This window comes from Prunus dulcis, chromosome 8 (assembly GCF_902201215.1).
Source record: "Prunus dulcis chromosome 8, ALMONDv2, whole genome shotgun sequence".
NCBI lineage: Eukaryota > Viridiplantae > Streptophyta > Magnoliopsida > Rosales > Rosaceae > Prunus > Prunus dulcis.
This window is the reverse complement of record NC_047657.1, coordinates 15,055,096-15,068,106: the sequence shown is the minus strand read 5'-3', so window position 1 is coordinate 15,068,106 and position 13,011 is coordinate 15,055,096. Positions and strand designations below refer to the sequence as shown.

The following is a 13,011-nucleotide window of genomic DNA, read 5'->3' as shown; positions in this document are numbered from 1 at the left end:
CACCTCCTCCTAAGCACCCCCCGCCTCGCCTCATCCTCATCCCCGCCCTCTGAGCCGGCCACCCTTGCCCTTTTTAGTCATTTTGCAATTGGTAAAAATGCTATTGAATTTGAGTTATGGGTGTCCATATGGAATCTTACAGAGATCAAATGAAAAATAAATAAATAAATAAAGATAAGGTGGGCAGGTTGGTCCTCCAAACAAGAAAGAAAAGGGAGGCCAGTTGGGCCTAAAATTCTAACAGAACCGGAGCAACCCGACCCGTACCGAGATCAAGTCCAGACAGAGAAGCTTAAATGATGCTAATCCATCCAGTCCACGTAACTCCCGCGATATTTTTTTCAACGACGACTTTCACCATCATCATCATCATCATCATATCTGATTCTGATTCTGAATCAGTTGTTGTACGCCATGGAAGCCCTAATCAGCTCATCTTCTGCTACAATCACATCATCCTCTTCTCCCTTTTCCATTTTCTCTCCCAGAAAGACTCTCCCTTTGCGACCTGTTCAGCTCCCCCTCGCCTCCAAAGGTAAAATTTTTCTCTTTTGCTTCTTTTGGTTGCCAATAAATCATTAGAATTTTGAAAGCTTTGATCGACGTTCGGAAGATTTCAAATTCGTTTTCCATTTTCCCATCAACCAAACAAAGAAATTTAGAATTATTATTAATTTGATGGATCTCATTTATCTGATGGAAATTTATATTTCGATTTCAGGAAACGAGAACGAATCCAGTCCAAGTTCGGATTCCAAAGACATCAAAAATGTTCCAGTTCTTAGCAATCGCCATCTCTCCCTCTCACCACTCTCCAAGGTATTCTATCTAGATTTCGCAAGCTGGGTTTTTCTTTCCTGATCTTTGTTGGGTAACTAGGAGAAATTTAAGCAAAATATTGAGTCAGATGTTTGACGCTGTTGCAAAATTGATCTGCTTTTGTTCTTCTTAGCAATAGAGTATGCTTTATTTTTTTTGTTACAAAGTTATGTATGTTAATAGAAAGTGCTTGTGGTGATGATATTTTGTTGTGTTGAATGAAATTTTTATTCATTGAAAATATAATGTTAGGATGCGGCAATGGGACTGGTGATGAGTGCGGCGACAGGACGAGGGTGGACTACAGGTTCTGGAATGGAAGGGCCTCCTGCTCCTGCTGGGATTCACACCCACTCAAGCACAGAGAATGTCTCCACTTTTCCCTGGTCTCTCTTCACTAAATCGCCTCGCCGTAGGATGCTTGTAGCTTTCACTTGTAACATTTGTGGGCAGCGGACAACGCGGGCAATTAACCCCCATGCATACACCGATGGAACTGTCTTTGTGCAGGTAGAATAACTTAGGATTTAATCATGGTGCTCAATATTGACTGACTATTATGAATATATAAATAACAATGTAATTGAGAAGTGAGTATACCAAAATTCATGAAGTAACGTTACTTCATGATGTTTCACTGAATATTTTGTTTGGCTGATGATTTTGGACAAGTAATTCTGGAGTTTTTGAAAAGATAAATAACATTGTGGTCTTGAGATAAGCTTTTAACTGAGTATTATGGTGAACTGCACTAAGAAATAGTCTCCTGATGGTTATTCTTCTTTTGTTCTGGTTCTGCAGTGTTGTGGATGCAACGCATTTCATAAGCTCGTGGATAATTTGAACCTGTTTCATGAGATGAAGTGCTATGTGAGCCCAGGTTTTAATTACAAAGGTAATGGATGGGATGCTGTTAACTTCAAATATCTGGAAATGGATGATGATGATGAGGATGGCATGTTTCCCATTCAGTGAGGCGGATGGACCACTCAAGGAGTATGTATATTCTGCACTAGTGTATTGGAACCTTTGATTAGTCTTCACATGTATATGTCATTATCTAGGTTTATCCTTGTCACATTTTTAAAATTCAGCATTGGGTTGTCTAGAAGCTTAGTAAGAGATGTTTGAACGGCTAAAAAGATTACAGATTACTCTTATTTGAAGCTTATGTATAGTAGGTGTCTAACAATGTGCAAATCTGAATGCAATGCCAGAATTTTTAAGCTTTATTCAACATATTCAACGGCTCTTCTTAAGCTGTTGAATGATTTATTCTCTTTAGTATACTGTTGAATGATTGTCTAGCTTGCAGCAAATTGTTTTGCTATATTTTTTAACATGAGCAATTCATTGTGGCTGCTGTCTTAAAATGAAGGTATTTAGTTTGCTTTCTATTTGATTGCATCGTTTCTTTGCCTTTCAAAGGATAAATTCTTTCCTGGTTGAGATTGTGGTGCTGAGGAATTTTTCAGTAGATATAACAGATAGTCCCTTAAGAGCTTCTCCTTTGCATATTCCATCCTCTTTAATTGTGCAGGCTTTTCTTCACCTTTCCTCTCCTTTGTTTGCTCTATCATCATCACCTTTGCAATATGATGGCACTCAATGATTGAAACCTCATGCGATCTCAAGACACAAACCCACTTCATTTTCCTGCATTTGTGAGTTGAATCACTGTTCTCCAGTCTCCACATAATCGCCACTGAATAATCAGTATCCTGACTTAAAACTTACCGACACAGAGTCCCAACTACAGTCGATCGAGTTTCCTTTTAGAGAGCCCATTATCTACCGTCGAAAGAGTCTCACCGCTAATGTTTCTCTTTGCTTATGTTTCTTAATCCATATACTTGCTTTCAGAAATCAGATTAGTTCAACTTTGTTGGTGGGGGATGACAATAGTTTTTGCCCCAAATAAACTATTAGAATTAGTCTTTTCATCTCAGAACCAACCGTGTAGATCGGTTCTAACAAACAAACAGAGAGGGCTGACATATGTTTACATAGTTATTATCATCTCCCAGATCATTTCCTAAATTTGCACAGCAAACTACAGGAAATGACATATTTTGGAAATGATTATCTAATCAAACTTTTGCCTGCATGCATAGGACATGCAGAAAATGGAGAATGAAAGAAACAAATGGAACTTTCAATTCTTCAAATCCAGAGTCATCATGTAGCATTGAAATTAAAAATAGAATATATATATATATATAAGAGGGTTTAACTGAGTTTAACTCACATAACCAAAATGGTTGCATAAGTCTCATTTACAATGTATAGTTGAGGTTTATATCCAATGTCATGGGACCCAGCTGATATGAACTGCTAAATGCCCCAATGAGCTTTGGGAATGTCTGCATAGCAACTCTGTTTAGCTCTTGCTCTTGGGTTTGTTTCTTTCTATAAATTGAAGGGCTCCATAAGATAAAATTTTGTGCTGGAGAGATCTATTGCTTTATGTTAAAATTATATATAATTCAGATTCTTACTACGTTGAATCCACAGATATGATACTGCTGATTTTGTGACTTGAAATAGGAGAAGCCCTTATCATTGTACTCTGAACAAAGGCGATTATCTGCACAAATGAAAAAAAAAAAAAAAAAGCAAAAAAGTGTCATATGCCAATCAAATCCATGAACCAAGAACAACTGATACATCAGAAAAATCTCTTTTGTGTGTTCATAAAATACCAAATTCTCACCATTGCAAGGCCAATGCACATTATACTAAAGCCAGGGAAATAAAATGGCGCTTCTTCAGACAGGAACAAAGCTGAATAAATAATAGGAAAACTGGTCAAATGGAATTAGATTTATGATTCTATCCAAAAGGAAAAACAAAATAATAAAACATCCACAAACCTGTTAGAGGACTAAAAATTAAAGGGGAAACAATGTTGGCAAAGGAACTTATGCCTGAAATACATCCTTGTGCCTTTCCCTGGTAAGAGGTTTACTTTGTAAATTAGTTGATTAAAACATATATGTACATACGCACGTACGTATATATGTAGCCAACGGGATCTAGCCCAGTGGAAAGGGCCTTGATTTGTAAACCAATGGTCTTAGGTTAGAACCTCATTGGCACCTTAATAGTGTTGGGAGAAAACCCCCCTTCCCCAATATCGCTTGTATCAACAAAAAAAGTTTATTAAAACATATATGTACATACGCACGTACGTATGTACTTATGTATGTATGTCAACATTCACCCTAGTAGAACTATACCTGCTCATTGGGCCCAACTTGTTTTGATGCAATGCTGCGTATCTGTTGACAGTCGGAAAATATTTTCTTCGTCAGTCGTAGTTCAACAAACAGAACATAATAGGTTTTACCAAGATTTAAAGCAAAAAACCTACGCTTGGCTGCACTAAAAACCCAAAAGCAGAAAACAGAGTAGCGGCATAAGGAACCTGCAAGTTTGAAATTGTCTCTCAAGGACTTTATAGAACAAAAGGCACTTAATATGTGAAGAAACATGTAGTGGTGAAGGGAGTTTGCAAGTTGTTCAAAAGGAGATTACCCAAACTGCCCATGATATGCTGTTGAGAAACATCTGCACAAGACCAGATCTAATGGTCAGAAACGTATTTGAATGAATGTGTGATGATCTCACCATCATGAATTGACAGTGACAAAAGGAATTGGAGGGCAATCATGGAAAATACGGAAGAGTTGGGGGCAAGGCGCATACATTGAAACTGCCCACTAAGAGCCCAATTGAAAGCAACTTTTCCTCTCCTATAACAGGTGCCAACATAGGCATGAAAAGCAGCTGCAGAATTCACAAATAGCAGAGTGCGTTTAGAAAAAGTGAAAATTAAAAAGCTAAGAAATATATAATACACAGAAGAAAATTATGTAGCAGCAAGAGGTTTAGGTATAGCTAGCCTGTGAAACGGTTCCTGATATCCCCACAATCAACATCAGATCAGCAAACTGGTTTTTGTTGAAGTGAAAACGAGCCTTCAAGAAATACTGCATGGCAATGGAAATTCCAGAGTCGATGATATGAGAATTATTTCAATGGCATTTGTTAAACCCTAACCATCTTTTCCTTTCTGTTATCAATTAAGAAAACAAAACGAACATGAAATTTGGCAGTGTGAAAAACTAATGCACCATTAGTGAAGCTTGCAGGCCACCCTCTGCCAGACTCTGGAAGAAGGAAACAATTGCTGCTTGTGACAAGGTCTTACTGCAAATGCAACACAGGGTTTTACAAGTTATAGGTTTGGAAGATATTGGGAGGATTTTCGCCATGGCGGGTTATCCATACAAACTCTTACCTGCTCCTCAGCAAGCAAATCAAATCCCCTGCAGAAGGAACCTTCTTAAACACTTCTATTGTCTCCGGTGAGTAGCCATCTTCTTCAATGGCATCTGATCCTCCCTTCAAGATAGGCTGCCTCAAAGTGCCGTCCCTGCCTGGCAAGCTCTCCTTGAGAAAAACTCTCATGTAGATAGTTGCCAGCATTGATGCGAAGGCAGCAACCTAAACCAAGCAAGGACTTTTTAGAACCACATCTGGTAGCCAAATTGTTGGTTAAATAAGGAGACTTGACTTGAAGAAAAGCTAGCCTTGTTTTTGCTATTTGTTAGAGCTTAAGAAAAATTTACCTGAAATGTTGAAGCAGTGGAGAGGAAACGAGCTGCTAAGGTTCCACATACAAATGATGCTGAAAGAAAACCAGCTAGAATTCCAAATGCAGGTACTCTTTCTCTCTCAGGAACAGTGTCTGCCTGAAATTTAGAAAGTTGCCTAGTTCCAATTAAGAGCTCAAATTCCCCTCCTCAATACAGTATTAGTAATTTCTCAATGATATCCGATGATCAAGATAATTCATGTGAAACTCTTTCATTTCAAAAAAGTTTATTCTTATTCTTGCAAAGCAAATAACATTTTTTATTAATTTATTTTAACCGGAGCGTGCTAACATCAGTCGCTCACAAAAGTAATAACATCTCTTGTTGATGAACGGTAATAACATGACGTCCACATATATATATATATATATATGCACTTACAATTAACTTACCACATAAGCAAGAGTGAGGCAGTTGATGCTGCCTTCGCATACCATGGCAGTGACTGTCCTCAGCGCAAAGTAAGCATAAAAAAAGTTTGTCTCCCTACTATACGCCAATATCACTGCCCGAAAAAGAAGAGGAACACGTAAGTGCCACCTTATTCATCAACATTAGCAATTATTACTAAAAGGACAAAGTAATAGACAATCGATGCCCCCACCAAAGATGTGCACTCTTTATTATCTTACTATTGAACAAGGACAGCACAAATTTATTTTTTTTTTTTCAGTGAAAGTTAGGTGTTAATCAGCCATTTGATCATATATATTATTGCATATGCAATGGGAATTGAAAGTAGTGGGTGGGGTCCGAATCTCATGAATACTTAAATTGAAAGTTGTTCTGGACGTTTATGACTGAGAGGGCAACTCCTGACGATTGATATAATCTGAATTGTCAAATAATTTTGACTATTGATATAATATTAGATTTTACGTGCATCAACAGTTAAGAATCCCTCATCATTTACATGTCGACAAGCGAACCAAGCATGCTCTTTGTTTTTTTCTTGTGGGGTGATGATAATAGTAAAGATATGGAATATGCTTTAAGCTGGTCCAAAGCTAAAATGGATACCGACACGCAGAGCACTAAAGAAACAGACAAGCAAAAGAAAAGGCAAGCAAATTAAGAGGCGGAGGCAACAAGATACTTATATAAGTACCTAGTGGAATAATGGAAAGAGCCAATGGGACTGTGAGCAGAGACTTCCTCCCATAAACGTCCGATAGGTTCCCAATTAGCGGAGTCATCACCACCGTCCCCAATCCTATGATCTGAACCACACACATATTATATATATGCAGGCATCAAATTAATTAGAAAGATTAATATTATATATCCTTCCCCACATAGTACTTCATTTGACTGTCTATCTAATCACTTGACGATGTACTTACATCTTTAACAGAAGTGAAAATTCATCTACACGTGACTTTAAAATCTCGATCTTTCGTTTAAAGTATATTAGGCAATATGAGAAAATGCTCGACACATGATACTTTTGTTTCGAGACTTTGAATTTGAACCTTTGGATCATTGAGCAAGTTGATTATTTGTATCCTTCATTTCATGACAGAAGCCCAACCACCCACCCACCCTTTTCGACCAACAAATAAACTTATTAGAACATCGTATCAGCTAGGATTGTTACTTTGCATTTGGCAACTTGGGTTGGGGCCTAAGATTTGTTTGGTTGCTAGGAAAAAGGATGACCTTGGATGGGTGCTTCAAATTTGCTATCTATATCTAAATGTGTGTAATTAAATTTTAATAAATCAACTAAAATTAAATGGGTAAGTGTAACAATAACGTATGGCCACGAATGGGCAATTTGGTAGGTATGAAGTTTAGTTGGGAAGATATGCAAATAGACATTTTCAGGGTTTGCAAGCTTCAACTCACGTACACACGTTTTGAGTATATATGTTTGATGCACGTATCTACCAAAGATAAATATCTAATTATGCATAAAACAACCTGATTAAAATGGTAAAAAAAAATTACTGGTAAAAGTAAGAGTAAGTTATTTTCTTTTTACCAAAAGTATAAAGTTGAAAACGCCTAGAATCCACTTAACTCTTTTTTCTTTTCTTTTTTCAAATGCATGGTCTCTTTGTCAGCAACCTTTTTCTTTCTTTCTTTTTTTTCTTTTTATATATAGTTTACTTAATCATTTCTAAATAAAAAGGTTTCCAACTAAATAAATAAATAAATACAAAGGTAAAATATCTTAAATGTGCTTGATTCCACTTTTTTTTTTTTTCATATATATAATGAATTTGCAATATACCCAGAAAAGCAATATGAAGAAGTTCATGATAGATATCATTTTGGAGGAAGAGAAATTGTTCAAATAGAATAATATACATTTATATTGTAAAACTAGATCAGAATTTTGGAGGACTCTTCATTTTATTATGCTAGTTTCTCACATAAGAAATGAAAAAAATAATATTTATAATGTTTTTAAATGATTAAGGAGTGAATTAAGTGAGGGAGAGGGAAGAACAAATTAACCAAGAGTATGAAATTATTAATATTAATATATAAAAATTGTAAAGGCAAAGGAAAACGAAATAAAATAGGGGAAAAAAAACATACCGCTTGTTGAAAACCAGAGAGGTAAATGGCAAGAGAGCACTCATCTTGACCAGGGCAAAGTGCCAACATGGTGATATCAGTTATGGCTGGAATTACCATCAAGCTTGCAAACCCAGACAAAAACACTGTCATATACAGATGCCTCAACCCTCCAATACACTCCTCCATGCCTCTCTCTCCTCTCTCTCTTCTCTTTCTTCTCTCTCAAAGTTTCTCCCTCTCTCCCTCTAGCTTAGTGATCTCAAAAAGTTTATAAGATAGGTTTATAGTTTTTTTGTTTCTATAAATACAATAAAACGTAAGCTTCAAATGAAAAAGCAGTGTGGCTCTCTAGTCTCTTAGGTTTGAATTTGATGGAGTTTGAAAAGAGAAGACGTTGCTTCTTCTGCTCTAACGTTTGCCTTTTTGCTTTGGCTCTTTACTCACTGAGAGAGAGAGATGAGATGGAGAGAGAGGGAGATGGGAGGTTGGTATTCTGACTGAGTGGGAAAAGTGGAAGTGGGGTGTTTTTAACCGACCAATGCTGCAATGACAAAATGACCCATGACATGACAAAGAAAAAAGGGTTATCATACGTTGCTTGTAAGTTTTTCTAAAGGTAGGCCAGTAGCAGGAAAAAATAAAATGTTAATTTAAATATAAATTGATCGGAGAAGTCCGCTGATCTGACATTTAACAATGGACTATCAAACTTTTTAACGAACAAAATTGATCTTGTATAAATAGCTCATTAGTCTCCGAAGATTTTTGGGTGCGTCCGATATTTTAATAGTCTTTTGTGGTTAGTTTGTATTGACTTTTTGTGATTATTGGTTTTTTTGGCTGAATTATGAATACAATCATAAAATTTCTCAACAAAAGAAAAGACAGTCTATCCAAGAGTCAGCAAAATAATTAAACTTGCACTACCATCTAATGAGCCCAATATACTCACCGCCCAAAGATGAGGATTAAAATTCCCATCAGGTTCCGTGACTAAGAGCATCCACAATGATGCTCTCTATTTCTTTACTAAAATTTAACTAAAAATATAAGAAAATTATTTTAGGAGCTCTCTAAAAAATTTCAACTCCAACCATACTCCATAATTTGGAGAGTCATAAATGCTATAACTCTTTTTTGATTGGTCCATCTCCATTAAAAAATAAAATAAAAAATAGTTAGCATTAAATAAAGGTTTGAAATACTCATTAAATAAAGTAACATTAAATTATAGGGAGTCACTAGGAGTCCTTTCTCTTTCCTAAAATTTAGGAGCTCCTAGAAGACTCCCTATTTTAGGAGGTGGATAGGGAGCGTGATTGGAGTTGCATTTTTACTATTTCTCCCTAAAATTTGTCTAAAAAGGTGATTTAGGGAGCTCATTGTGGATGATGTAATGAAGTTAATAATAGCATTGGGGGCTTGTGTTTGCTTATTTGGTTCTAGAAACTTGTCTCCTTTTAATTGTCATATTATAAGCTATGATCATCAAAGTTTGAATACAAAACATGTCTATTTAGTTAGCTGTCAAAGCTTCTCTTTCCGCTTGCATATTCTTGTTATTAATGTCCCAATTCTCTGCATATATATTCTAGTTGAATTGCATTCAGCAAGTTACCTGATCACTTAGTGTTATTAATTTATGTGTAAATTTATATTTTCTGACATGATTGCACTAAAAAATTTCTCAAATCAACAGAATCTGCTCAAGTTTATAGTTTATTGTGAATTGATTAGTTCTCTTTATCATCAATAAAAATAAAGAGATTTGAACATTGAACATTTCAACATTACGAAGAAAATGTAGGGAAATTTGAACATTGAAATCTTTCAACATTACTAATAATTAGTTATTAATCATGTTCCTTCATGAATTAGTTGTCAGTTACATCAATTGTTTGTAGGACCAGGTTCCATCATGGTCGGTCAATATAGGAAATTCATAGAACAATTAGACTCATAAAATTTGCATGCATTCGTAAGCTTCGTTTGGCTTGGCCAAGGAAATTACCATGAAAGTTTTGCTGCAACGTCATCAACCAAGATTTTGTGCAATTAAAGATTCCGCTTCTTTCTTCTTCTTATTTTTAATTTTTCCTTTTGGGATCTGAGATTTTACTGAGGTATGTAATTTTTCAGATTATAGTTGAGTAAATAAGAAGACGGGAATAATTTTGCCAACTGCGGGGATGTAGCTCAAATGGTAGAGCGCTCGCTTTGCATGCGAGAGGTACAGGGTTCGATCCCCTGCATCTCCAACTTCGGTTTATTTTTTTCGTTCAATTCTATTGAAATGACCAATTTGACCATTTTCAAGCGCTCTATTGAGGGTCAACGTTGTTCTACTTTTTGGGCATGCATGTGGTGGCCAGCCACGTCTTCCTCCTACTTCCAAAATCAATTTCATGTCTTCTCATTTTAGGCACCAAAAGAATTACACATGAACCCATCTTTTTTTTATATAGGCTTTCATATATAAGTTCAACAATATCATGTATCTCACCTCCTCGGAAAAAGTTGGGAAAGGAATTGGCTTTTAAAAGCATTTTTTAATGGATAATTTTCCCTCTATTCTTACAGGACATTCAAAACTTGTAAGGGTATTTAGTTTTTACTTTGCTGAAGGAGATTCTGACAATTCAAATCTCATAGACGAAAGTTGTTGAGTGGAAAAAAAGCATCCCAAATGATTCACTGTCCATATTTCAAAATAGGGTTCTTAATCATCAAGCGTCATTGTCGAAGTGATTGGCAAAGAGTATGAATTTGAACAACTGTGTATAAGACTTAAAAGCAATAGGTAACCTATCAAGTCTCATGATTAAATGTATCCTTCAACCCCATGACTTGAGTTCCTACTATGGAGTTTATGTTCTATAAGCTTGAAAATATATAATTAGTTGTAGGTTGAGATAAGACTCATGATTAGAAAGACAGGCTATACGTACCAACTAATACACACAGCTCATACCCCTTGACGGTACCTTTTTGCATTTGAAACTTTGAAGCAACCCAATATATCAAATTAGGGTTGAAAATTTCTGCTCACCACCAAATACATAGATTCTTCATTCTCGAATGCCACTTGTCTTCACACCATTTTAATTTGAACCAAACTCCATCTGTGAGTTTAATTAATCTCAAAGAATGTTCTCTCTCTCTCTCTCTCTCTCTCTAATCATCAATCTAAGATAAACAAGCAGACAGAGACCTTTTTAAACGTGTGTACGCGTCGTTTTCATTGGCAACAGCCTCCAGCTCTACTATTAAAGGCTTTGCAAATTGCATGTGAGCCGTCGGTGTGTGGCATTTTATACGTACTATTAAATAGTGGAATGTTATTAAAATAATGATTGAATAAGTACCGACAAGTCTATCAAGACTATGCTATGATCAACTTAAAGAACCTTGTTTCATTAATATTCAGATGTCATAAGAATTCTGGCGTACGGAGTTTGATATACATTGTTGATCCATTACATAATAAGTTATGTTTTTTTTTTATAAATTAAGTGTCGGATAAGTTCGATTCTCATTCTCCATTTTTTTATTGGTTTGTACGGTATAAAATGAGGCTACACCTGTACATTTGCCTCTCTCTATCTCTCCCGATCAGTCTGATTAGGTCTCCACGTAACCGGGATAATGTAAACTTGATATACACGATTGGTTTATTCCTTGTTACGGTGAGTATTTGGAGCTTGGTGGTTGTCTTGACCCTGTTGACTTCGAATATTATCACAGCTAAAACTCGTTTGAGCTACCTTCCTAACAAAGTCAAATGGCTGCTACCGTTTAATTTAATATTAATCAAAACTTTCAGTTGCAACCCAGATGGCAAAAACCTTCATAGCCAATTCCTATATAAAGCTCCATGACAATGGAATGTTCATTGGTAAGCAGAGCATTGATTAAAGCTTAATCAAACACACAGACACCTACAGAGAAAAGCAGAACTGAGAAAATGGGTTTGATCAAGAGAGTGCTATTTCGGCATGGCAGAGCTCGGATGAATCAAAAGAGCAATCTGATCACAAGCAATGCGTTAATGGAGGCCATTGCAAAAGTAAATGGTGATCATCAGGAGGGCACTAATGTACTTTCACATCAGACTCAGGAAGATGGGATTGTGAGAATGAAGATCTTGGTAAGAAGGCAAGATTTGAAGCAAGTTCTTGAGCTCATGAATGGAGGAATCAACAGTCAAGCATCAGTTGTTAGGCCATCATCATCTTTGTGTGTGGAGCAGAGGCTAAGTCTTTTGAGAAAGAAGCATCTTCTAAGAGCCAGTTTGGCTGCCAAGCACAGCCGCCAGGGTTCATGGTGCCCTGCACTGCAAAGCATCCCTGAGGAAATTTAATTAAGCTTTGATTAAACTATGTTTTTCGAGTGATTATGTTCGACCAAATACGTTTAACATCTCACTTCGATCACTGTAAATTTTTTCCAATTCATATTGGTTTTCTCCTTCAACATAATGAAACTTTCCTTGTTGGTTTTGTGATAGCTTGCTAATGCTAGCTCTAGGTTAGCTTTCATGAAAACATCCAAATGAGAGTTGTCAAGAGAGGATTTCCATTCGTATATGTGAATTAAAACACTTGTTTAGAGAATCTCGACAAACAAAAACCTCTTATGTCTAGTTGCATAAGTTCATCTGCCTAAATTTTACCTTCATTCTTCCTTTTTTTTTTGGAGAGAAATTTCCTTGTAACCGGTTAATATCCTTTTGTGTAGAATCCGTCCTAGGCGTGCCATGATTCAATACTTAAGAGAACCAAAACATGAAACACAAAATGTAATTATACAATCATTTTGGGCAATTGATGAGATTTTCTGTAGTAATATAATACAAATTTACTACTATATGTTCATTTTAGAATGAAAAATTGGCAACCATTTATTTTGTGGTGGAGGAGGGGCCATAAGCTTAATTATATGTGAAAAAAAATTTATCTCCACATGATGGAAAAAATGGGAGGCCAAAGTATGGTTCCATCCT

General features: G+C 36.1%; 2 protein-coding genes and 1 non-coding gene across 3 annotated transcripts; 2 read left to right on the top strand and 1 right to left on the bottom strand.

Moving 5' to 3' along the window:
* Positions 1 to 267: 267 nt before the first annotated feature.
* Positions 268 to 2,058, top strand: LOC117637736. The gene is made up of 4 exons (XM_034372722.1): positions 268 to 535; positions 722 to 819; positions 1,072 to 1,329; positions 1,621 to 2,058. Exons 1-4 carry the CDS (start codon positions 415 to 417, stop codon positions 1,792 to 1,794), a joined length of 651 nt encoding a protein of 216 aa, XP_034228613.1. The 5' UTR covers positions 268 to 414; the 3' UTR covers positions 1,795 to 2,058.
* A 920-nt stretch (positions 2,059 to 2,978) lies between these two features.
* On the bottom strand, positions 2,979 to 8,492 carry LOC117637735 (hippocampus abundant transcript-like protein 1). Its single transcript, XM_034372721.1, has 15 exons — positions 8,028 to 8,492; positions 6,589 to 6,700; positions 5,873 to 5,985; positions 5,454 to 5,576; positions 5,123 to 5,328; positions 4,956 to 5,031; positions 4,725 to 4,811; positions 4,528 to 4,608; positions 4,357 to 4,389; positions 4,193 to 4,246; positions 4,059 to 4,100; positions 3,693 to 3,771; positions 3,533 to 3,603; positions 3,318 to 3,406; positions 2,979 to 3,228 (listed from the first exon to the last, which is right to left on the bottom strand). Coding segments are annotated over exons 1-15 (1,335 nt in total). The 5' UTR covers positions 8,196 to 8,492; the 3' UTR covers positions 2,979 to 3,227.
* A 1,702-nt stretch (positions 8,493 to 10,194) lies between these two features.
* TRNAA-UGC lies at positions 10,195 to 10,267 on the top strand. The gene has a single exon. It is a non-coding gene; the product is annotated as a tRNA-Ala (tRNA).
* Positions 10,268 to 13,011: the final 2,744 nt, after the last annotated feature.

Coding starts and splice junctions, on each gene's coding strand:
- LOC117637736 (XM_034372722.1), top strand. CDS start 415: ATGGAAGCCCTAATCAGCTCATCTTCTGCTACAATCACATCATCCTCT. Junction 820..1,071: donor CCCTCTCACCACTCTCCAAG/GTATTCTATCTA, acceptor ATATAATGTTAG/GATGCGGCAATGGGACTGGT. Junction 1,330..1,620: donor ATGGAACTGTCTTTGTGCAG/GTAGAATAACTT, acceptor CTGGTTCTGCAG/TGTTGTGGATGCAACGCATT.
- LOC117637735 (XM_034372721.1), bottom strand. CDS start 8,195: ATGGAGGAGTGTATTGGAGGGTTGAGGCATCTGTATATGACAGTGTTT. Junction 6,701..8,027: donor TCTCTGGTTTTCAACAAGCG/GTATGTTTTTTT, acceptor TGTGTGGTTCAG/ATCATAGGATTGGGGACGGT. Junction 4,609..4,724: donor TATCAGGAACCGTTTCACAG/GCTAGCTATACC, acceptor TGAATTCTGCAG/CTGCTTTTCATGCCTATGTT.